The sequence below is a fragment of the Stegodyphus dumicola genome, chromosome 5 (genome assembly GCF_044657685.1).
Source record: "Stegodyphus dumicola isolate Sdum_Otavi_A_Nest chromosome 5, ASM4465768v1".
Classification (NCBI taxonomy): domain Eukaryota; kingdom Metazoa; phylum Arthropoda; class Arachnida; order Araneae; family Eresidae; genus Stegodyphus; species Stegodyphus dumicola.
The window spans coordinates 230,155,180-230,181,960 of NC_140772.1; the positions used below are offsets into that span (position 1 = coordinate 230,155,180).

Below are 26,781 nucleotides of genomic sequence, written 5' to 3' on the forward strand. Positions count from 1 at the left end.
ACAAATTCCATAAATTTAGAAATAAGTTTTAAAAATTCACAAATTTTTTTGTAAAACATTTATTGTAAAATTAATTTCCTGAAGTCCTTTTCAAATCTTTACGTAATCACTATGCAAATGAAATGTTGGCTTTTGTGAATGGCGATTACGCTGCCTTTTGTGATCAGTACTCTGAAGGTGATAGAAACGTGTTAAACTGCAGGAATTTTTCTAAAGCTTCTAAAGTTAATTTGGATTTTTACGAAGATAAAGAATATGTAGTATTCAAGGTATGTAATTCTTGATACATCTGATCTGTTTTGTAAAGTTGTTATACTTTTTTCAACTCCTAGATCAATAGATTTACTGCAATAGTGTGTAAATATAATAATGCTTTGTGCTGGCTTATGGCAAAGAAGCGAGATCGGTTAATGTGCTGGTTGTGGAAGCGAGATCGGTTAATGTAAACTTAATGTTTAATGTAATAATGACTGTAATATATCTAAAAAATTGTTTCTAACTTCTATGGAAATTTTTATTCAGATAACAATATTTCTGAAAAATAATCTAATAAGATACACTAAACTAGCTATTTAAAATTTTTCATGTAATCAAGGTGTTAATTTCTACTCAAAATAAGTATATGTTAAGAAAATGTTAACATCTCGGCACCAACTCGAAGATAAAACGGCATCAGATATTATACGTATACACAAGATTCATTTCCAATTATCAAACTTTGAATGTCGTATTACTTTTAAAAGTAGTATTATTTAAAACTTTTGTGTTTCGCATTATTTATATCAGTTGTCTAGTCGAAAGCACAGTCAGATGCAGTCAATAAAACGCACGATCTAAAATCTCTGTGTAAATACGAAAAATAAATCTCGTATGAAATAAGTTATTTTCTTTTAAATGTTTAAGTCTGGTTGTTTATGAGGACTGCATGATCCGAAAGTGAAATGTGGATTATTGTGAAATGAAATTAAATTATGAATTGAGTAGTTATAATTATTGAATACTAAGCAAATTAAATGAAATTAAATTATGTTTTATAACGAAAAAGTCCAGTGTTTACTATAAAAAAATACTGGAAAAGCCAATCTTAATTCTACACTTAAAGTTCATAGTTTATGATATATACATACTTTTTTATGATTATTTGAAATTAGATTTATTATTTGTGATATTATATCGGTAAAAATTATAATTAGGGTTCAAATTTAAACTTGAGATTTTCATTCTGAATTTACGAATAGTGTTATTTTTGGGGCAAAATTGATGTTCATGTTACGATAGGTGATCCTTTTCCACTAACATATAAATAAATGTGGTAATATATCTAATTGATTAATTTGGTTACAGTATTTTTAATCATGAAACTAGTGCCTTATTAGATTTATCATTTTTCCATGATCCATTTTTCACAAAAATCCCAAAACTTAAGAAGAAAGTCGCTGAACAATGGTAGTTCGCTCTGAGGTTCGAATCCCGCAAACGAGCTGGCTGCATGGGCAGTTCCTATTTTTTCCCCATGTGTAACGTGTATACGAGCCAAGTTCCCTTAGAAAGTCCTCTACGAAGGCATCCCTTCCCTTCAGCAGACAGTCCTCGAGGCTTTGCATTAATCACACAAAACTAAAGTCGTAACTTACTTTTAAGCAAAAGGTTAACCTGTTTCAGTAGTTTCTTAAAAATTAACTAATAGTGTATCTTGAGAAAAAATTCATATCAACGTCAATTTTAAAAAAATGCGCCTCAATTTTTAATGGATATTCGGAAATCCATAAACATTTTACCTCGAATCAAAATAGAGTGGCTCCCAAAAGTGTTTGTACACTTATGATTTTCATTGAAATGGGGCTCCATAAATTAATTAAAATTATTACTATATATTATTCAAAAATAGGTCGCAGTCGTAAAGAAATTACAAACAGCATTCGAAAATTGATAATTTTTCACCATAGTAGCGGTAAATCAATTCTAAATATCGCTAAATTAGTTAATTTATCTCATTATACAGTGCAGTATGTAATAAAACGCTTTAAAGAAGAAAATCGGATTGAAAACAAGGTAAGAAAAGGTCGACCGAAAAGTTAGCTAAACGTGATGATAGATTTATTATTAGAAAATGTGTGAAAAACCCACGTTTGAGTGTTGTAAAAGTTTCTGCAGAATTTAATGCAAAGTTTTCTACTTCAATTTTACCTTAAACTGTTCGACGAGTTCTCAGCGAAGCTGGATTACATGGGCGTTCTGCCCGTAAAAAAAAATTTGTTAGCGAGAAAAACAGAAAGCTTAGACTTTCATTCGCAAAATCAAATGATAAGTACACCCGAAACTTACTGGAATAATGTCCTATTTGCTGAAGAAAGCAAATTTAACATTTTTGGTTCTGATGGTCGAATAACTAACTGTATGGAGAAGAAAAATGGGAAACTTCATTCTAAGAACTTAGTTCGGAACAGTTAAACATGGCGGTGGAGGTGTTCTTATGTGTGTGTGTGTGGGGGGGGCATGACAGCATCAGGACTAAATAATTTGGTATTTATTGATGGCATAATGAATCATTGTCTTTATTTAAATATTTTAAAAGATGATTTAAAATTATCAGCCCAAAATTTGGGTATTGGAAAAAACTTTATTTTTAATCATGATAACGATCTTAAGTATACGGCTCTCAACGTTCGCCTGTAGTGTCTCTATAATTGTCCACGGGTTTTGAAAACACCACCTCAGTCGCCAGATTTAAACCCCATAGAACACATTTGGAAATAGCTGGAGGTTAAAGTACGAAAACACGACATCAAAACGTAGAGCGAACTCAAAACAGTCTTGATGGAAGAATGGATGAACATTGATACAGAAATTACAAAAATAACTAGTAAACAGACGGTTAAAAGCTGTTGTGGATGCTAAAGGATATCCTACTAATATTAATTTAACTAAAAACGAAAATATTTACTAATATGTCAAGATTTTTTTGAAGTGTACGAAGACTTTTGTGAGATAAAATGTTTGTCATTTTTTGATTATTTAATTTCTTAAAAATAAAGTTTCGCTATATTTTAAAAATATTTCATGTAATTTTGTTACGAATAGATTATAGATCTTATTATTAAAATCTCATTCAGGAAGTTTACTTTTAATTAATGGATATAGCCCTATATCAATGAAACTCATAAGTGTACGAACACTTTTGGGGGCCACTGTATATAATTTTCCAAGCCTGCAACACCAAAACTTGTTCATTTTTAAGTATTTAAGATAAAAGAATCTAATACTACATTTTCGGCTTTTTGCATGAAACTTATTAATTTATGAAAATGAAAATAATTTAACTCTCCAAATGACACACGTTGGTGAAAATTTCATCTCAAATTCATCATTTCATCCGAATTTTAGGATCTTTTCTCTTGCAGAATAACACGCGCCAAACAATTTCCAACAGGAAGATCTATGTGCCACTCTTGCCCGTTAGCCACCGTTAAATTAAATGTGCTGCTCTTATCTTTTGTCATTATATTATTTTTAGATTAAAGAGTGTAAAAAGGATTTATAAAATGTGTGACTGTATTCTTTTTTATAGAAATATTTATCTTAAGATGTATTTCCTAAGCTTGGAAAATTTTTCTCTTTCAAAATGGGCTGATGACGGTATGTTTTCTCTTTGAAAGTACAAAGTCTGAGAGTGCATCTCTCTAGAAGAATTGCGTGGTCCTATAATAGAACACACAAAAAAATTTTAAATAGGTTTTAAAGCATTATTTTTACTTCAAACCGTGATATACGAACTTGCATATAGCCATAAGTTCTATTCTAGGATCTGTAAATAAATTTATGCATTGCACAAATTATACTTTAGATGCACTTTTAAAACTAATAGTAAGCGATTCTTTTTCAGCAGTCTAATCTTCTCTAGAATAGTGCTTTGATAAAACGCCATTTGGCTAAATTTCGGAGAAACATTTTCAGTTTGTCGCCAAGTGTAGCCAAACGGAATCGCCTTGATTTGTTTAGTAATAAAACCGTGTAAAATTTATTGAATTTAAAATCGCAACTTAAAACAGTTCTTTTAATTAGTCAACGCATAAATAGGCAGTTATGCTTGCTTATGATCTAGTAGTATTACAATAAAATGCCGCTCTTATAAGCCAGATTTTTATGTAGAATCAAACGTAACTATCACTCGCAGAGGGAACGATCCTCACTTCCCCATAGTCAGGATTTCAGAGGGTGTTGACGTAAATTGCATGAAAAATTTAACTTTTCACTGAATACAGTATATCAGATAACGACAAGTATATTAATTATTTATGCTTTTAAAATGCTAATAGTATAAAACTATGAATTATACATTAAAAATTACATCCCCCGAAATTCATCACTAAAAGCAAATTACCCTCACTGTCTGTGACAGCTCACTACAGTTCTTAAGATGTACATGTATGCTGCTTCATGAATTAATCTCGGTTTTTTTTTTCAATACATCTTTAATTGGAATGAGTTTAATTTTATCGTATTTATTGTAATATAGCAACAGAAAGTTAAATTTCCGAGTATTTGCATTACAGCTTAGCTAGCACTCAAATGAAAAAATAAAAGAATCTCTTTGAAAATTATTATTAGCCCAAAGGGCTATTAACTTAGTTTTGGCATTTTGCATCCAATCACTACAAACTGCGTAGCATTTTTCAAATTGTTGCCACCAAATGTTACAGCTCTGCATTATGTTTAATGAAATTAAATAATGAATAATCTGCGTAAAAATATGTTCCTCTCATTGTGATAAAACAACGGAACCTAGAGCCATTCAATTTTGAATAACGTAATCCTCCACCCAAATATAGAAGTCCTAATTTGGGATTCGTTTTATTATTGATTTCATATTTTGCAAACTTTAACTAATTTGTAATTGAACAAACTCGACGATTTTAAAGCTAGCAAGTGTATCGGAAATTCTAAAGAAATATTCTTTTAAAACTATTTTGAGATATTACTGTTGAATTGAATTTTATGGTTCAAGTGCGATGACTATGATATTTAATAAATAAAGGTAGCACACAAAGCGTTTAAAAAAACCCTTTGGGCGTAATATAAAATCTGAAAACTTTCAAACTGAGCCATTAACTTGCAACGTGAAAAATGTGTGCGTCACTGGTATAATCACGTCTTATATAACCCATAAGCAAGAAATGCTTGCTGCAAATATTTCGATACCTAATAATGAGATAAAATATATAAAGTATATATCTACCTAATGTGACTAATAATAACTCCCAAATTAAAATTATTATTACTTGCAACTCGACATTACTGTTATTTATATAATTAAATATTCTTTAGGTTTTATCTATTGATATACATATACCGTATATTCCGGCGTATAACGCGCACTTTTAGTGCAAAAAAAATAAGTTCTACATTTACGGGTGCGCGTTGTAGGATGGATATAAAAATGATGTATTTAAAAATAAGAAAATATTTTTAAGTGTATCTGATTGCTGTTTATTTAAAAGATGACGTACCTTATCAACTTGAAAGTTTTCATTGTTTGTCTTCCGTTATATCTTCAGGCACATCATCGAATTCTGTTTCACTATCACCGTCACTTTTACTCTGATCCGTAAAAATAATCACCAATTCGAACAAATAAGGCTAATCAGAACTGATAACTTTAGGGTTGTTCTAACGAATGAGGTGGTTGCATGAGGATTTCTTTACGAACATTAATTAGAGCAAAGTTCTTCATAGGAAATCCTTGGGAAAAGTATCCTTCTACACAGGCTGCTCCCACAATTTTTTTAGATGAATTTGCTTTGCTTTAAAAAAACCGCTTGCTTGGATAAACACTTTTGGGATAAAATAACTCTTCCAATACTAAAAAAAAAAAAAATTTAATTGTCGTGGAAATTAGTGCAGAAAGATAGTGAAGAACAAGGGTTACTAAACGTAACATTTAAAACACAAAAATGTAAGGCAAAATATTTTTGTAATTACAATGAAAGTCGTCTAACAAAATATGTGAACAGTCTCTGCAAAGACAGCTGTTCGTCATTCGCTACAGTGGCCGGCCAATTCAGAACTAGTACAGATGCAAAAGTCAGTTTGTAGAAACTGACTTTTACTGAAACGTTACTGTTTAACCTCTACTGAAAATTTCGTTAAAATGATAATTAAATATCTTTTTGTCACAAAATCAAACCTAAAAACTGTTTTACGTTGTTTAGAATAAATTAGTAACTTTTATAAGGCTCTATGAAGGTAGGTCTGTGAAAGGAAACATGCTTCTGTATTTCAGAATTATCAGAACTATGCGGAGGTCTGACATGCAAGCAGAAATTTTGGCTATCTTAAGATAAAAATGACACTTTTTTCCTACATTGCAAGCCGAAAATAAAAACGCGAATTTTTGTGCTGTCTCTTCCCCAGTGCGGTATATTGCGAGGAGTAATCTTCACCTTCTCCCAATTCTGCTGTCTTGTATGCGCCTAGGAAGGCACTTTTTCTTTTCTTTCCATTTTACAATATATATATATATATAGTTTTGTGTATTTATTAAGTGTCACTCAACTTTCATTGAAAAATGACGTATAATACATTATTTGGGCCTTTATGGTAACTAATATAGGATTTAGCTTCAGATCATTAATTTGTGGTAAAATTTAAGCGCCCGCTTGGCGACCTTTTCCGTGTTAAAAACAAGATTTCACAACAATGAAAAGTGTCTGCCGTGAGTTAGTTTAATTATATTAAATTTATATTATATTAAAATGGAATTCCTTTTAACATTTACATTTCCAATTGTAATTTATGCGAATTAGTGCTGTTGCTTCATAAAATTCACTGTGCTTTCGTAAATATATATATTTTTTACCAACGTTAGTCATTCTATGATTAATTTTAAAGTGATTACATAATTTAATAAATTATGCAAAAAAAGCCAAAATGACTAAAAAAGAACCACGGGACTACTGGCTGGCTGCTTATGAGGATGTGATGTTTGTGGAAAACAAAAATACAGGGTGGTTTATAATTAAAGTGATCCTATTCAGACCCCTCTAGAACCTGTTCTACTTATTGAATTTTGATGAAATTTGGTATATATGTTATATGGACCATTGGAAAATGATTTCTCCAATACAAAAATAGTTCGACATGGGTTCTTTTCGCAATTCCTTTAGACGACGATATTCACGCAACGCAGCTGCGCTATCGCTGCCGTTCTGATAAAGCAGCTTTACCAGTAAAGCTCGATCTTTCTTCTTTAAGGGCATGATTCTTCTTCTTGAAGCTTGGCTTACCTTTGGAGCCTTATGAGGGCATGATTAACGATGACAGAGGCACACAGGACGATTTTTTGGCTCTGACTGCAAGTCTCCTTATAGGTTTGACGAATTTCCTTAAGGAAGTTTTGAAAATTGCCATCTGATGGTCACAACTTGAACTATTTTTAATTGCAGAAATCTTTTCCGTATAGTCCATATAACATATATACCAAGTTTCGTCAAAATCCGATAAGCAGAACAGGTTCTACAGGAGTCTAAATAGGGTCACTTTAATTTAACCACCCTGTACATTCATTTATCCTGTTAACCGTTTGAGTGCCAAGGAGCAATTTTGCGCTTCTTCTGTGTCGCTCGAAAAGTGCTAGCGCTCTATTCCGCGAAGCCGATAACCGCGACAGGCTCGGTTTCCGTCGATGCAAAACTACGGTTACCATTCCAGTCTAGCTAAAAGTAAAATAATGAGACAGCTGTTAAAAGAATCAAGTTTAATTTCAGTCTAACATTTGGATGCAAATATCATTTAAATGTACAGAAATGCTTGTCAAAGCACAATGCATGCAAACCTTTTTTGCATGCTACACAAATTAATCTAGACCTACTAATAGCACTGTTTTGAACTGATTAAACAGTGCAATAAAATATTTAAATAATATTTTTATGTTATTTAAAGACGCTGATATCTGTACTTATACTCAGAAAGATGTCTGAACAACACTGAATTGAAAGAATCACAATTTAACCGTATAAAAGCAGATAACAGCGCGGTGTCCGCCGATAACATCGCGGGCAAAAACATCGCGGAGAAAACAACGCAAGGCGAAAACGTCGTGCTACAAAACATCGTGGGAGAAAACATCGCAAAGAAAAAACATGGCAGTTCTAAAATATCGTCGTCGAAAATAAAGCGGTTCAAAAACTTCGCAGTTTGAAAACATCGTCGTCGAAAATATCGTGGTAAAAAATAAAGTATCTACAAATCATCGCATGACGATAACATCGCAGACATGCTTTTTTTTCAGGTTTTAATAATTGTAAATAGATATTCCCATGATGATTTGTGAGCGCAAGGTATAAAGAAGGATAATTTTTACTTTCACATTTTTTATTAACTAATAAATTTTTTGCTGAAAAAGTAAGAAGGAAACTTAAGCATAGAAAATTAAATGCGTTTTATAGATTATACTTTTCATGAAAAATTACCAGTAAAAACGTCATAAAAATGATTTATTAATGGCCTTTGTTAGTTAACTATGCCGGTTTAAAATTCTATTAAGTGCTATAAGTGGCATTAATTTTCTATGCTTAAGTTTTCTTTTTATTTTCTCAGCAAAAATTTATCAGTTAATAAAAAATATGAAAGTAAAAGTTATCCTTCTTTCCATCTTGCGCTCACAAGTCATTATGGGAATATCCATTTACAGTTATTAAAGCATGTCTGAAAAAAGCATGTCTGAAAAAAGCGTGTCTGATATGTTATCGTCATGCGATGATTTGTAGATACTTTTTTACCACGATATTTTCAACGACGATGTTTTCAAACTGCGAAGTTTTTGAACCGCTTTAATTTCGACGACGATGTTTTGTACCACGATGTTTTAGAACTGCGATGTTTTCTCTTTGCGATGTTTTCTCTCACGATGTTTTGTAGCACGACGTTTTCGCCTTGCGTTGTTTTCTCCGCGACGTTTTCGTCTGCGATGTTTTTGCGGCGATGTTTTCGGCTGTAACCAACAGCGCAATAGTGCTACTTGGCATTTTTAATCGGAGAATAAGCCAAGCGAAAAAAAGCGCTCCTTGGCACTTTTGGATGGGAAAGCAGCAAAGATACGTGGTTAAAGAAAGCCTCAGTACTATACAGTATTACGTCACGGACGCTGAGTTATTTCCTGCACTTCATGAAAACTCATTTATTTGAGTCTACACACGAACGACGTGACAGAATGTTCAAAGAAATTTCAATCCAATACAAAAACGTTACGCGTAATAATATTGAACTGTACAACCACCTTTGTAAGCCCTGACATAAAAAACAAAAATGTATTAAAAAGGGCATTGTTGTGAAACTTATGACTGTTTCTGAATTTAACTTCCGTTGTCAGATAGATCTTACCGATTCCCAGTCTCAGCTAAATGGAAAATATAAATTTTTTATGTTGTATCAAGATCATCTAATTTTTTTACGTATTTCGAATAACATTTTTTAATGGCACTCTTTCATTAATTTTTCAAAATAACATTTGTATTTTTGAGGAATGAACGTCTTTTAAATAATCTTATTCTAACTCTTTTTTTTCCTTCTTTGCCTAAAGAGTATTTGCCATTCAATAGAATGCCTAGGAAAAGCATGTAATAATTCTTATATTTCTTACTTTGCCTAAAAACGTCCGGCATTATATACAATGTCCAGGTATTCTACAGAATGCGGGCGTTTCATATTTTGCCGGTGACATTAATACAAATCCGCCTTTGGCAACCCTAAATTATCTCCATTTTCAGAATCCTTATCAGGCGCCAGTGACGTCAGTCTGATCTTCGGCATCACGAAACTTATTGATGCGGCCATAAATGCTATTTGGTAGATCGTTTACAAAATAGATTCCTAAATGTCTCTTTTTCAGTTTCTGTATGACAGGAAACTACTCTGAAATTGCTTCTTAAGCTCTGTCGCTAATCAATCTTTACCTCTTCTCCTCTTGCATTATTTAAAATAATAGTATTTTTTTTTAGAATAAATAGAAATTTCAGAACTACCGATATAAATGTAAATTAGTTTTGAAAACCTGTAAATTATCTTTCTTTTAATTTCTAGGTAATATTTTGTTAAATTTTTAAATTTCATTGGTCAACATGTTGTTGCCAAGTTCCAGTAGATTATTAAAAATCTGGGCCGAGTCAAGTAGCACTGGTTGGAGAAAACAATAAAATTGGAATATTTTATGATATAAAAATATTAATGTATTTTCGAGTTTTAAATTATCTTATGGATTTAGATCACGTCAAAGTGTAACATATTTATAAAATATTTAAATATATGAGGAGATTGGTTCCAAATTAAAAATTTTCACATAAAGCGTCATAATTTCTGTAAAACCATTATTACAACTGTATCGTTGAAATTCTGGAAAAAAATGACAAAATAACATGAATTAAAGCACGAAATGTTTAAAATGTTAAGCTTTATTGATATGTTTATTTCTGACTGGTAGCAGTTTATACTGCACTTTGTTCTCTAAATTCTAAAAACTGGGGTCAGCATTTTGAGAAGGGACGTTTTTTACTTTTTGGCGCCAATATTCCCTAAAGCATTCAAAGAAAACGTTTATACATCTAAAATTATTATAAGCTTTTCGTAAAGTAAAAACTATGCCTTTTAGTTCATATGTTTACCGTCTCTTTGCAGAAAGAAGCCCTCTGATAGTTCCTGAGTCATTCAACTTCTTAAATATTAGATGGAATATCGTTGCTTATTAGCAGCCATAAAAAGTTTTAAATGGTAAACTCGGATTCTTTAGTAACCCTGTTACATTTTACGTATGAGTTAAATCGAGCCATCTGAACCCTTAATGAATACATATTTTTGGAGAATCAGTATTCCGTCTTTACTTTTCTGTATTTTTTGTTTCCCTAATACATCGTAATTTAACCCCAATCCCCATTATGACGTATGAAATTCATGAAACAATTACAGTTGGTTGTCGCCTTTATCACGTGATATTTGCCTCCAACGGTACACTGTAGACTGGCAATATTTTGGTTTCATGAAGGAGGTCATCAAAGGGTAAGTTTCACAGTAAGGCATTTTTGTTAATCAGATTCAAAGTTTTTGTTAATTATGTCTTTGTTAATATTTTAGAGCAAAATACTATAGTTTTATATGAAATAAAAATGTTAGTAAGAAATATATTGGTTATCTGTACAACTTTGACAACGATTCGTTGAGTACCATTGATTGCCACTCTCTTGTGATCTACTCAGGTCATAGCTTAATGTGTTTTACTTTCCTAAGATCGGAAGATAAAATCAAGTATATATACAAAGCTTCTCTTAATATTTAAACATTAACATTATTTAAAACCAAAAGTTTCGCAGATCGGGCCATAAATTTGAAGCTGGTGATCTGTTTTTCGAACTTTCCACTTGTGGTATTTCATTTCTGAAATTTCTCATGTTATTATATAAGAAATCTTTCAAATTATGTATTTGAATTTGAAATTATCGTCAGTACTTTTAAATGTATTTTGAAAACTGCTTCCATTTTCATGTGAAAGGCCTATTCTTTCGATTTTTTGCAAGATCATTTGAATCAACTGGCGTCAATGACAAAGCACATAAGACGCTCATCTTCTAAACCAATTTGCTTTCAATCAGTGTGATGAAATTTAATATACCCTAGCAGTTTAAAAACATATTTATTTAGTTTCGTTTTCGAGAAATATTATTCGCATAAACTGGTTTTTTACTGATCCGTCTGTCATGCTCTGTGGCAGTCCAAACTTAATTTACCTAAGTTTACTGGAACTTCTAAAGTTGTGGTATGCGATATAAACCCTAAAAATGTAGACTTAGAATCACAAATCTTAGCACTATATTACATCTTGAATCCAAATGTGACGTCTCGATGTTGTTTTCATGAAATTGTGCACTACTTACATGTATCATCAGCCTTTTTTCATAGCTTATTAACTTTTGTTTTAATTTGTGCCCGATTTTCGATGCATTAATTTAAGAGATAGAAATAGATTCCTCAAGAAAATTATTTCCTAGAAACTTTAATCTATAAATGAACTGTATAAAGTGTGCTTTTAATCTATAAACAAACTGTAATATACAAGACTGTACTGATAGCATCAGACTGTTATACAGATAATTATATAGCCATCATTACTCTAATCTTCAAAATAATATAAAAATGTCGATCCATTATTCCGTTAATTAAATTAGGAATCGAATTTCATTTGGCAACTTTCATTTTAGAGTGAATTCGTCAAAACGAAATATTAAATAAAACAAAAGTTGCAAAAGAAATCAGAACTTAAATTCATCGCAGAAACTGAATATGTGTTTAATTTATTTAAGTATAAATATTCATGCAATATTATGTGATATATGTCATTATCACATAATATTGCATTTTATAATTTTGTCATACAAATTTTGTCATAAGTTTATTTGGTAGTTTTATGTCACTTAGTATAGAATATTTTATAGATCGGAAACATTTTCCACAGAAGGATATTTAGAGGATATATATTAAAGACAATATTTCACAAATTAATAATATTACTGGGTTAAGTGTTTTCGTATTTTTGTGCAAAAAACATTTATGTACTCTTTTTGTATGACTGACACGAATTTATCCTATGACTCTTCACGCAGTGGGTACCTTATCTCTTGCACTATGCATCAATATAAAAATTATAACTTGGTCATTGAATGATAGTAAATGCATTTGTTGTTATAGCAACAGATGTTATAGCCCTGACAACAAATAACAGATGTTATTTGTTGTTATAGCCCTTTAACAAACATAATTTGCACCTGCTCTCCATTCATAGACCCAGGTGAATGAATTCTATAGTATCCAATAGAAACTCGCTAGTAAAAATAGATTTGATAGTTTTACCTGGATGAATCATTAAGTGCTTCCACTTTTCATATGTTTTTCAGTATCGGTCATTATTTACTATGCTGTGATATTGTTTTTGTTTCTTTACAATCAAAAGGAAATGTTGTTTTATAAATATGGCAATAAAAACTTAATTTCAAAACAGAGTTCATTTTTTAAAATGCTGTAAGTTAATATGTGTTAATCACCCCAATAAATCAAAGAACCGTTTACAGGTTGCATAATTATAACAGCATAAAACCCATTATTAAGACCCGCTGCTACAAAACCAAAACTATAGACTAGTTCTGGCAATCCTGTTAGTTTCTATTAAGGGGAGTCGAAACCCCTTATATCGTTAATGTTAGAATGGCGATTTTAGGTGTACCTTTCCTCAAATTCTGCTGTAGATATACTTTTGAAATTTTTTCTGTAATTAAAGCACACTTATTTCAGTATACCGAAATGAGCTTTTCAAATATTTTGAGTTCTAGAGTAATTTATAGAATATTGCATTAGGCATATTTTTATTTAGCATATATTATATTATTTTTATTTATATTATATCATATATATATATATATATATATATATATATTTAGCATTTTTCTCGCAAAAACAAATTTGTAATTTTTTCCTTAGTTTATCTCAAAAACTCATTTCAGTAAATATTAGGAAAAGTGATAAATAAGAAAAAAAATCGCGTACTTGTGAGCAGTAGTTTTGGGGAAAAGGTACATCGAGAATGAAAAATCACACATGGAGGAAAACGCGTTTTTGTGTAAAAATCCTCATTTATCAAAGCATCCATGATAAATTAAAACTAGATTTTTTACAATTCTAATTTCATAGAGATTTAAGCATGGTTTTTTTAAAAAGCTAAACGTTTAAAGAATTTGAAAATGCAAAAATCCCAAATCACCATTTTTTGAAGATTTTGGGCTTCCAACACCTCTTAAACCAATATGAACTCCTAGCCAACACAAAAAATTAAATGGTCTTTTCAGCATGGTTACTATTTATTTCTCTACTACATTATCTGAAGACCATTCTTAGCTCAATTATATTCGTTTCTTTGATATTTATAATATTCAGGTGCTCAAAGAGCTTCCTCCTCAACGTTCCATGGTCGAAATATATTTACTTTCTGCAGAGAAAGTAAGAAACGTCACAACTGAATAATGAATTGGAAATACTTGTAATCATATAAATAAATATGTAAAATAAAACGTGATGGTTTCATGAGAAATTCAGTATTCAGAAATATGTGAGTAGAAGTTCATGATTTTGATAAAAAAAATCTTTTTAATGTTAAGCAATAATTAAACGAATTTTCATAAATTCGCAAAATTATAACGCTTTTATTTTGAAAGTAAGTTATAAATCATTTTATCTCTACAGAGTTATACAGAATTTATATATATATTTATAAATTATGAAATTTATGTAGGACTCTTATTATGTCGATTTCACTAAATAAGTTAGAAATATTTTGGTTTCAGTCCAAATATGGCTTTGATTTAACCATTTAGTTTCCTTTCATTAGGCTACAGATGCAATTCATAATTCTTTATTCTAATTTCCTGGGAATTTTATTCCCGCTCTCAAAATGGGAATCAATTTAAAGATCTAAATACAAAACTATTTTTATATCAATGGTTGGATTGATTCTTCATGCTGGATTCGTAATACGGCGAAAGGGCTAGCTGTGTGAGCACTTTCGTAGCTTTACTCATGTGTAATTTTTAAACCAACCTGCTTAGAAAATCCTCTATGAAGGCCTTCTTTCTAGGCAAATAGCTTTTGTGTGCTTTTTCATCACTACTTAACAACAGTCAACCTACAAATTTTGGGTAATTTTAGTCTAATTTTAAATTTTTTTTCAGCATTTCATTGAATCGTAATATTTATTTCTAAAACGAAAATTCGTACTCACGACAAGCTAAAATTCATGCTGATAAATAAATCACCCACATTTTCAGAATTTTTCTTGTAAATTTCCATAGTTCTCTAATAATCAAGCGTATAAAGTATATAAATAGTACTAATTTCAAAGCGGATTTCTTGTTTATGAGATGGTTCTATAAATCTTGGCTTGTTAAACGAAAATTCCAGTTAATTTTCGTTAGGCATCCATAAAATTATACTTTCAACACCCTTATAAACTCTGTCGTTGATTTTTATCCTCCAGGTTCACAGTTACAGTCCGTTACGGGAAAGTCCCCGTATGTTCCAAAGTAACCTCTATAGCAAGGGTCTTCAACACTTTTGTCCCTAAGAGCATATTTAAGAATATCTTTCAGACGGCGGGCACCATTTACTTTTTCAATGTGAATTTATAGTTGGGTATTAATAATACATGCAATGTAAAAAAAAAGAGAGAGAGAGAGAGAGATCGGCCACGTTTCGCTCTGTGCCAATATCTGTGTTGGACGCAATTTCTATTTCATTAAAAATGAGAAAACTTTCGCATAGAATTTTATTGAAAACTAAAACATTTTTATTGTGATCGCACAGCGGCGGGCACACGTTAAATGATCGACGAGAACCATGATGCCCGCGGGCCATTAGAGTTGGGAAACCCTGCTCTTCAGATTTGGAGTAATGATAGTCTCTTGGACTAAATGTCTTGTTAACTAACTGTAGTTAGGTTCACGTATTTTACTACAGTCAACTAACCAAGCAAACTTCCATCCTATGCGTTCATTACATTATTCTTAATTTGTAGAGATACACTGTAAGATATAAGGACCTTCCGGACACATTGTTCTCTGTTAAAAGAAGTCTGATTAGATTCCTAACTTTTAAATTTGCTCAATAGTTGATTAAAATTAGCAGGCAGACACCATTTCTTAAAGAGCCCACCAGCGGCCGAGAGCGATAAAGTCCCTGAGCACTGGTAGTTCGGAGGTTCGAATCCCGCGAACGGGCTGGCTGCATGGACGTTTTCGTGATTTTCCCCATGCGTATACGAGCAAGTTTCCCTTAGATAGTCCTTTACGGAGGCATCCGTCTCCTTAGGCATAAACCAAACCACCTATTTCCTAAGCTGAATAGGGCACTGAAACTCACTTCCTTCAGGAATGTAATTTTGTTAGCTCAAGTTTGAATGATTAAATAATATTAATTAAATAATTAAGAAGTAAAGTAGTATTTTATTTATACTGTATAAAACATTTTAATGCAAATTTTTAAAATGTTATCTTACAGAATATAGCCATCTTTTCTAGTATGGACCTGGATTTTTCAGACAGTTTTTCAGAATGCTCAGAAAACAGCCAAATGGAGAGGACAAATGACAGCAACGATTCACTTACAAGTTTAGATGAAGTGTCCGAAAATACAAAAGTTAACGAAATTTTAGGTATTTCAAGATTCAACGAAACTACTCCGAAAAATGAAATTAAACGTGTAACAAATGGTGGAGTCTTCGGATCAAAGAAAAGGAAAAGTTCTACACCATGCCGTTCATCTCCGCCAGATGATCCCAGTTTTCGTGGAGTAACAATAACGATGGAGAATAAATTTATCGATTCTGAATGGAAACTGGTTATCCACTCTACCTTTTCGTAAGTATATTTCTCGTTGTGAAATTATATGTCAGCTGAGACAAAGATTTTGTGCTATTGCATTAAGTCACATAAAAAATTACATGTATAATCGCACCCGAAAACAGCGAATGGGGCATATTTGTATTGTTTTGGAACTATACCACCAAAACTTTCAGTCTTAAGCTCATTTACTTTAGCAAGCAAACGTTTTGGGCTGTAAGTCATGGTTTATCCCCCCCCTTCCCAAGAGCTGTACGCTGTAAAGATGTAAAACGCAAAGCATCGCCGTCGGGCAGGAAAAACTGTTTTACCAATATACGTTATAAAAAAACAATTCCTAGCTCTTTTTAATTTATGCTTTGTTGAGGACCATATTCTTCCGTGAATATTTTCTGCCTCCAAATGGAAGAAATTGAGGTTCATGCCCTGATTCTTATAAATTACTACATTGTATACCTTGTAAGGTTGGTTAGTTCAGAGCACTGCCCCCCCAGCTCCCCTAGCAGGCAAAGCCTGCCATATGGCTATGAGGAGACGGGCCAATCCAACAATAAATGAATGTTAAATAAAGAAATATAACAAAATAAATGGTTAAATAACGGAATATAACAAACTTAATAAACATCTGATGACAAGTTCAGCTCATACAATTACACGAAACGAATATAAGAAACTCGTAAGAAAAAAACGGATTACAAAAGAAATAAAATCACAACACGTAAAACAGATACATACATTACAAATGCTCTCGGTGAAATCTGTATGTAGAGGTAACGTTTCCATTTCTATGTTCTTTCCTAAGTTTTAAATCTTTATAAGTTTTACTTTCAATTATCATTATTCAAATTTTCTTTATATTATCAAAATCCATCTTAAATTTATGGGTTTACTTCAATCATATCTGTTTTCAATATGATTTTCTGCTTTGTTATATCTTGATACAAATATTCTCATTATTCTCATTCACAATTTGCATAATATCAGTTGCAAATTTTCTAAACAATTTATATTTAGTAAATAAATCTTATATTTGCTAAATAAATCTTCAATTTTTTTTAATTTATATTTTTCTAGTCCTCGGCGAAATTCTTTGAATAGCCAAATTTATTACAAACTTTAATATATCATTTCCGTGGAGGTGGAATTTAAGTTAGCAGGGAAACTTCCGTGCACAGTTAGAATTTGATTGACGTCTACATCTCCTAAAATTCGCAATTATTTGCTAATTTTTGAACAATTTGGATAATTTTTGTCTCTTTCAGAGAGATCCCACAGATTTTCCCAGTCTTGAATAAGCTTAACTTTTATTATAGTACATGTCTCCTTTTTGGAATCTTCAATAGAAGTTTTTCGATTCCAACCCCCAAGGCGGCATCTTTTGCTAGTTCATTCGCTCTCTCATTCCCATAATGACCAGCGTGAGTTCGATCTAATGTAAATTCAAAATATGCTTGTTTCGTAGTCTTAAATATATCTGCTTAATTTCATTAACAATTTTATTTATTAAAGTATTCATTATAAGCTATTTTCTCCCTCCTTCTAGCATGCCTTCGTGGTGTAACGCTTAGCCCACTCGGCACGTATTCGAGAAGTCCAGGTGCGAGTTTCGGCGAGGGCATTTCTTATGTTTTCTGCCTGAAACTAACCTAATGACTCTACAACCATAGATATGGTAAACATGAGAAATAAATTGAAAACAAAATTTCGTGTATGAAATATATTTGCTCGTAATGAGGCTTCCTTATGTTGGTAATAAGAAGCCTCTTAGTCCCTAGACTGGTCTTTCTTTTCGAATAGGATATAAAATCTTCAAAAATTCATAAAAGCCTTATTTGCTTCATGACCTTTCAAAATACATTAAAATAAGCTTACTCCTATTCACGAGAAATCTGATTTCGTTTAAAAATTAATATAATTTCAGTATAGCTAAGCTTAAGATACTCATTTCTTATGTTTGCAACTGATTACTTACATGTACTAAACAGAAGACGGCTGTGTGAAATATAATCATAAAAATTTTAAAAATGTGACTTGCTTAAATTCAGTACAGTGTTAGTGAAAACAATTTAATGCTGTTATGGGCAGTACTTATTAGTCCCTCAGTTTTTTCCTTGAAAACTTCTTAAGCTTTTACTTGAGAATTCTTATTGACTGAATTCTCACTAATTTGGCAATAAAACTCTATTTTGAGAATCAATAATATATCGTTCAAATATTAGTAAAATTTCAAATTTCTAAAATCATGTAAGCTCCGCCTGTGGCCAAGTGATTAAAATTACTGAATTTTGGAGGCTTTAGCCTGATTGGGTCCTAGATGAACGGTCGTGTAGTATGGTTAGGTTTTTATGGGTTTTCCAATGTGTAACGTTTATCCTTGGAGGCTTACCCCTTTCTAGGCAAATGGCTTTTTATGCTTTGCCATATTCATATAGCCAAACAAACCTAGAATAAAATAACGAGCAAAAATTAAATGGTTTTATCAATTACAGATTACACCAATTGAATTTGTTGTAATATATCTGTTACTGATATACTACAGCAAATTCAATTGATGCAAGTGGATTATTAAGATAAGAAGCCAGCCAGTCATCGAACGGATAAGCTATTGAATACTCGTAAATAATCGCGGATTCAGTTGCGGAAGAACAAGTTAGCTACAAGTGCTTTCTCCCCCCAAGTATAAAGTAAATATGAGCCCGTGTTCCCTCACCAGCGGATGAGCGGTAAAGTCGCTGAACACTAGTAGTTCGATCAGAGTTTAGAATCCTGCGAACGGGCTGGCTGCATGAACGTTTTCGTGGTTTTCTCCATGTGTAACGTGTATACGAGCAAGTTTCGCTTAGAAATCCCTCCACAAAGGCATCCCTACCCTTAGGCAGATAGTCCTAGTGTGCTTTGCTGCAATCTCAATAAACCAATGAGCCAGTTTCCTTAGAAAATACTTCATGAAGATATCGCTCTAAAGCGCAATCAGCTGCTGATTGCTAAAAATACATTTGAACGTTGTTGCAGGGTAAATATCTGTGAAACTTTTGAGTAAAAATTATACAGCCCATATTTTGGAGTGATAAGCAAACCAAATCGATTCTATCAGAAAAAACTGCTTACTGATTACTCAATCGCTTCCAGTGTGTAAGCATACCATTTCATTGGCCATTCAATATTGATCCTTTTTTATTCTACAGGCACGTACAAATAATGGGCGCTGACCCATAGATAGGTATTAAGAGCCCAACTCTATCAACCGTTTTGGATAACAAACAAAACTCTTTCTGCCCATCAGTAATCAATCCACTTCTTAATTTCTATTACTCAATGCTTTACCTTTTCGGCTGTTGATAAACTGTCAAATCAGCTTACAATTCTCGAAACTTCTAAATGATCGATTTGAGCTTTTAAATTATAGATTATCGCCAAAGAAGAAAAAGAAGAGAGTAAGAACTTACGTTGATAGTTCTGAAGAGGAAGAAATGAATACCAATTATTATCAAGCACCAGAAGGTATTTCAACACCTTTATCTTCTATTCAATAATTTTATTCTAGTGTTGATGGTAGTTTCGAAATTTTTTGTAGATTATTTTGTTATCGTGGTTGTCTTCTCTTCTTAATTGATCGAAATATTACCTTAAGACAAAGTTACATAAAAAGAGAGTTCCTTAGACTGCAGTAATAAAACGCTTACGAAATACAATTGTACTCCGTATGTTTTATTGTGTTCACTTAGTAGGAATGAGATTATAATCTTCCTCACTACTTTGTCTATGATAAAATGTGGTGAACTAAGTAGCGACTTAGTAGTTCAAGTAGACAACGTAGACTCGAGAAGGGTTAAGATACCCTTTTATTCACTCAAATAAATGATAACAGTTGGCCCTTTCTCGGGCTTACAGGAAAGCCCCCATTCGGGCTTTTAAGTCAGGACAAGAAAATAAGACACTAAGATAGACTTAGCCGAAGTTAGGCGCAACTATCTAATGTAGTTGCCCTTAATTTAAACTAGCTGGCGATTATCAACAAGCACGTAGAAATATGGCCGAGTATATAATAAATTCAAGAATGAAATAGCCAGAAGGCAAACACGCGCCACTAGAGACTCCTAAGCACTTTCTTTCGAAGTAAGTTGAATTTTATTTAAATACTACTTCTAACTCATTTGCTTTCAACGCGATTCTGAAAAATCATTCTAGTAAGGAGTTGTAAGTGGGAAACAAGAATTGATAGGAAATGGTTTCAAAATTAAAAATAACTGTTATTACGCCTTACAAGATTTTGATAACTTCTGCTATATCGATAGGTTTAGAATTTAAAAATGAAATTGTAAAGTTAATGTTTCAAATCCGTTAAGTTCCTTTGATTTTCCGCTTTTATTTTTATCAAATAATAATTTTTTGCGACACAACAAAAATGCCTCCTTGAAATGAGTTAGCTGCAGGTTCTTTGAGCAGAAATGAGTTCCTCCATTAGGCAGTGTTTGCTTGTTTGCGTTGTTTAGCCCTTTCAATTGAATGTCGTGATTTCTAACAAAATTCCTTATCTTCATTTCCCGAGTGGTAAAAACTACGCTCTATGTTGTGATCCAGCTGCATAGAGTTTTCATCGTGATCTGTATGATGTAATTACTGATTAGTTTCTTTCCGAAAGTTCTCAAACTCGTTTGTGCACTTAGATGGCCATAATATGTTTTGTAATGATGAAATAATTCAGTCTTAGTCATTCCCTTAGGAATGAAGCAGCACTAACTTTGTCATGTTCCACCCTAGAATTTAAAGCTAAATGTGTGGAACCTTGAGAACTAACGCTTAGTTCAGAAAAATAGAAACGTAAACGTACGAAGGGTTGATTACCCTTTATTGTTCAAAAAAAAGTTAACAGATTGTCCTCTTTCAGGACGTACAGAAAAGCCGCTACTTGGGCTTGAACTCAGAAATACTAAAACAAAACTTAACTAAAACGATGTGACCGAAGCTATCGGAATTCTACAGGAGTTGACCCCTTAACGCTAACTAAACGGCGAAGATATCAAGGGCCAAAAAAATAGCTTTAGAGAGAGAGAGAGTAACCTAAAAGACGAACGCGCGTTGGTCAGAATCTCTGGCTCTCTAACGAAGTCAGTAGAACTTCAATTTTAAATACTTGCACTTCCTTCATTTGCATTTAACCCTGATTCTGAAGACATGTTCTGGCAGGAAATTGTAAGCTGAAATTAGGAGTGATAGGATAGTGGCTTTAACTCGAAATTAACTGTTAAAACCTTACGACTTGAATACAGTAAACTTAAAATTTCTGCTATCAGAACCAAAATTTAGTTGAAATCCTATGCAAATTAAAATTTGGGCTCTACTTTTGGACGCTTAAATTTTGGACTTTTTGATTTATTGATCCTATTCCTGGAAACTATTAACCTCCTTAGTTAGGTAATTATTTTATTTTTAATTATTATTACAGTTAATTTTGTTTTTAATCAAAGTTCATAAAAACATATGAAATTCATAATTCTTAGAAAAGTGATATATTTTGAAATAAAAAAAGGTATTGGGATGTTTTTTTCTTTTTTAGAGAAACATTGTGCCTCTTGCAGCGCCAAAAAAACGCCCCTATGGCGAGACGCCGAAGATGGTACACCTTTGTGCAATGCCTGCGGAATTCGGTGAGTAATTCCTAATGTGTATAAATCTATTAAGAAATAAAATAACTCATATTTATTATTTACCTATCATTTAATTCCTTGCGAAGGACATCACTATGTATATGAGTAGTTACGTTATTTGAATATAATGCATACGAGGGCTATCTTCCTAAGGAATGCCTTCATGGAGTACATTATTAGAAAAACTAGCACTCATTCATGCCACAATGAAAAACACAATAAAAACCAGCCATGAAACTAATTCGTTCACCTGGTTTCCAGCTGGAGTCTTAACTACAGAGGTCCAGTAGGGCAAGTGATCATAAACCTTTATAACCTTTACTAGTAACGTTTCGGTATGCCACAGGGCAATTGAGTTTTAACAGTGTTTTATAAGCGCAAGCCCCCCTCCCTTGTACAGGATTTCGCAGTTTACGTTATTTCTTATTTTCCGTTTCGGTGTGCACATAAAAAAAAAACGGGATGGACCACTAAAGTCTCCTCCTTCCTGAATCGTTTGCCGCAAACCGCATTAAAATCGGATATTTTGTAACAAAACCACAACCATTGAAATAGATCATTTCTAGTCTGTACTTACAAAAATTAGAAATGCTTCCTCGCTTTCGCAGTTGATCAAATCATTTTATGATCACCTAAATTCAGTTTTCCCATGCCTCATAAGTATCATCTTCGGAGATACGTCATAGCACGCAATAGTATTTGCAGTGAGCAAATTACCTTCGAAAACACCTTTCTAAAGTAAATTTCTTAAAATTTATCTTAGATTTCAGAGAAATTCAAATAAAATTTTTACCATCTTAAAATAACCTGCAAAAAAATTAAGAGTTTTTCATTGAAAATTTCCTAAGATATACATGAATTTACATATTGGCGAGTTTTGAAATATGGCATATTTGTTAAAAAGCGATATAAACATCAAATGGGGTTTACGCACTTTGTTAAGATTATTTGAAAGTGGGAAAGATGTTGCTTTTCTCCCGCACGTGCACATTGTAAAAAGGGAGAGGAAAATAGGTTGGTATAAATTAGGAAGTTCGCTAAGTGAATTCTTGGCGCAAACTAGAAAAAAATGCGCCAAGATAAATTTTTGAATTTCTCTGTAAATTTCGCATCAAATTTATATTTAATATTTCGGCATAATTTGTGTCTTAGAATCGAAATATGGAAAAACATTGCCATGTCATTTCAGAAAAAGTCTGATTTTGTGTCAAAATACCTATATTAGAACAATGCTATATATAAATCTAATATAAATCCTAAGTCGAGCTTTAGAGACATGAAAAAACGCAATTTGAATTTCGTCAAACGGATTCAAAAGGGATTCGATTAGCAGTAAAATGTTGAAGATTTTGCATGTGGAACTGCCATAACATATAAAATTGTACACTTCACTTTTCGTCACAATCGGCCGCAGTGGATATACTCGTATATATAACCAATCTTACCTGGCTCGCTAAACTCTTTTTGTTTTTATATGTTGGTAAATTATGCATTTTTGCTGCTTTAAAAGTGATTGAATGATGTTGTTCTTATGTTTCGTTGAAGGTTTTATGCCTTTACTGTTTTTAGATAATCTGCACGTAATAGTTGTAAAGTTATCAACAGTTTAAAAGTGCTAAACCTAACGAGGCTGATTTATTTACATTTGAAATTCTTAGAAGAATTGTGAATTAAGTCACTTTTTGAAACAAATTCAGTGTCTTTTTGACCAGTGGAATCAAAATTTAACTTTTTGTTTTGTGCACTAAAATTTTTATCTTCCTGTTCATTGGCCGTAATGATTTATTTTTTTCGTATAAACTCAATTGTAAAATAGAAAACATTAACTGTATTTGGTGTTTTAGATTTTCTGTACTTTACAATTTTTAATGAAGATGTTTTCAATTTTTGTGCATTTTTGCCTTGCTACGAAGTCAGAACTGAATGAGAAATATATCTAATGAAATTCGAAAAAATAAATGTGCAAAAAATGTGGATAATTTAATAGGCCGTACAAGGAAGTCATGTGGTGCCCACATCAGGTTTTTTATTCAAAATTTCCAAAGATTAATGCATGAAATTTATATAGTGGCGTGCTTTGAAATTTGGCATATTTGCAAAATCATGTCAAAAATTTAAAAGGTTCTCTTTCTCTGTGGACGTTTTGCTAATTTTATATCGGTCAAAATTCTAACACCTGAACTTCTAATCTTTTGGTTAAATCTGCCAAAAATACAAACTGAGTGGCGTTGGCAATTGGACGATTGGCAAGGTGTCTATCATATTCCATCCGATTGGATAACTACATTAGTCTTCGGTGAGTTTCTAGTTTTATTAGTTTAGAAATCACGCATGAAGTTGGTTGGCCATTTAAATATGGCAAAGCACACGGACGCTATCTTTAAGGGAAAATGGGTCGTATTCCTGCTGCCATGGGAAAAATCACGAAAATCATGCAACCAGCTCGTTCGATTGGGGACATATTTCCTATTAATTTTATTATTACCACTGTATGTCAATAAGATATTTCTCCCGCCTTTTTGGCATGCCTTCGCGGTCTGCACGCTGGGAGCGTATTCCAGAGGTCCGCGGCTCGATTCCCGGCGAAATCAGTTGCTCATTTTTCATCTTTCCTCCTTCCAAATTACCTAATATCTCTACAAATTCACTGTATATATGTCTTATTATCACTGTATATACGTGAACTATAAAAAAAAACTCGCTTTATTCCAATTAATTTGCAAACTGTATTGCATTATGAAAGCCATATTCTTAATGTTATATGAAATTTTCTTTTTTTCAGGTACAAAAAATACAAACTAAGGTGCGGCACTTGCTGGCATATTCCAAAGAAAGACGAATTCAGCCCTACCTGCAGATTCTGCGGATCTTTCTATCAGTATGTGTCGCTGCGTCGTTGACTGTTGATTCAACAAAAACAAAAACATGCTAGCGTGTTTACGTCGAGAAAATCTCTCATTAATTTATTATTTGTGTTAATAATTTTCCTTTGTACAGTGGTTCATGAATGCAAATTAAATTTATTCTCGTTACTCACATTTGAAATTATTTTGCGTACTTTACGTTTTGGAAATTTTTGCGTTAATACTCAAATTTGAGAACTGAGTAATATCAGGTTATTAAACCGTAATAAGATATTTCGGAAATTTCAGTTGAATGTAAGTTGAGAGAAATGAAAGTTAAATTGATTGATTAAAATATTTACTCCAGTTTCAATTAAATCTAAACAATTGCCTTTGCAATATCAAAATTAATGAGAAATTTATTTTCAACTAGTTATATATACGATTAAGTGCTTAATCGACTTTCACTTTATTTTGTAACTCGCATATTTTTAATTTTTTTTAATCTGAAAGAAAGTAATGTTTCACACTGAAAATCTCCATGGACGTATAGATTTCACCGACTTCTGTCCAGTTCTTTCATTATGTTTTCACGAAAACAGATTCTGTTTCCCCATCATGTGTTATTAACATAAAGTCTATTTATTTTTAAAAGGCCTGGGTATTTTACCCTATTGAGAAATGAACTGTTATAAAGTTTAAAATGATATGCATTGTAACCTGCAAACGTTTCCAGAGTTGACAATTTGCTAATCCATTACTGATAGAGTTCACCGAAAACTGTGAAAATAGGCTGTGATTGGTAACGTTAAGAAAAGTGACGCCATAAGAAGAAGGAAAACTACGATATCCTTCTCTATCAGAAATAAACTATTCTAACGAAATTGGAAAATAACTTACTGTAACAGATCTTTTATTACATATATAATATACACACTGAAGAGCCAAAACATGGTGATAACCCACTCAATAACGCTTTGCGTGACCTTTCGATTACAAAACAGTTCAACTCACCATGGCATGGATGCCACAAGTTCTTGGTAGATGGCGAGATACCAAATGCCTAAGCAGCGGTCAAAACACCAACATATTGAGATATTCCGACATGGTGGTGTTTGAGCTCTGAGGTGCCGCCTTATCACATTCCAAATGTGCTGTATCGGGTTAAGGTGCAGCGAGTTAGGTGACTAGAACATTAGTTGGAATTAATCCTTATGTCGCTTAAACAATTCCAACGTAACTCGAGCCATGTGTTATGGAGCGCTGTCCAACTGGAAGACTTTTTTTCCAGTTGGGAAGACAGACGCCATGTAAGGATGCAATTGATCCGCGATTAGGTTCAGATGGTCAGCATCTTTCATGGTCTGTTCTACCACAACTGGTAGTTGTTCTGTTCTACCACAACTAAGGGTCCCAGAGCATGAAAAAGAAAGTCCCAGAAAAATAAAAATGAAAAATAGAGCATGAAAAATAAAGTCCCAGAGCATGAAAGTTGTTCTGTTCTACCACAACTAAGGGTCCCAGAGCACTCACGAAAACGTCCCTCAAAGCATAATACCGCCACCACCAGCCTGTGTATAACTTGCTGTACAGAAGGGGAGAAACTGTTCTCTTGGAAGTCGGCGTACCCAGACACGTCCATCGATGTGATGAACGAAAAATCGTGATTCATCAAAGTAACAATCTTCCACTTATAACAATATCTCGGTGTTCCGGGGCCCACTGTAGGCGTAACTGATAATGACGCTTAGTCAACAAAGGTACATGAGTCTGACATGTGCTGCACATTCCATATCCGACAGTGTTCGCTGAACTGTATGTTCCGAAAAACTTGCGTTTGGACCCGAATTGTATTGGGCTGTCGGG

At 32.6% G+C, this 26,781-nt stretch overlaps 1 protein-coding gene across 2 annotated transcripts; it reads left to right on the forward strand.

The window, feature by feature from the left end:
* Positions 1–25,102, forward strand: LOC118186446 (GATA-type zinc finger protein 1-like). Of its 2 annotated transcripts, XM_035356548.2 has the most exons (5): positions 10–269; positions 16,084–16,442; positions 19,831–19,925; positions 21,982–22,072; positions 24,855–25,102. In XM_035356548.2, exons 1-5 carry the CDS (start codon positions 123–125, stop codon positions 24,970–24,972), a joined length of 810 nt encoding a protein of 269 aa, XP_035212439.1. In that variant the 5' UTR covers positions 10–122; the 3' UTR covers positions 24,973–25,102. The 2 variants fall into 2 exon arrangements, with proteins under 2 accessions (XP_085672506.1, XP_035212439.1); XM_085816380.1 differs by lacking the exon at positions 19,831–19,925 and having other exon boundaries at positions 1–269.
* The last annotated feature ends 1,679 nt before the right edge of the window (positions 25,103–26,781 follow it).

Excerpts from the sequence above, each read along its gene's own strand:
- LOC118186446 (XM_035356548.2), top strand. The coding sequence starts at position 123 with ATGTTGGCTTTTGTGAATGGCGATTACGCTGCCTTTTGTGATCAGTAC. Across the intron at positions 16,443-19,830 it reads GTTATCCACTCTACCTTTTC|ATTATCGCCAAAGAAGAAAA; the intron begins GTAAGTATATTT and ends TTTAAATTATAG. Across the intron at positions 19,926-21,981 it reads TTATTATCAAGCACCAGAAG|AGAAACATTGTGCCTCTTGC; the intron begins GTATTTCAACAC and ends TTTCTTTTTTAG.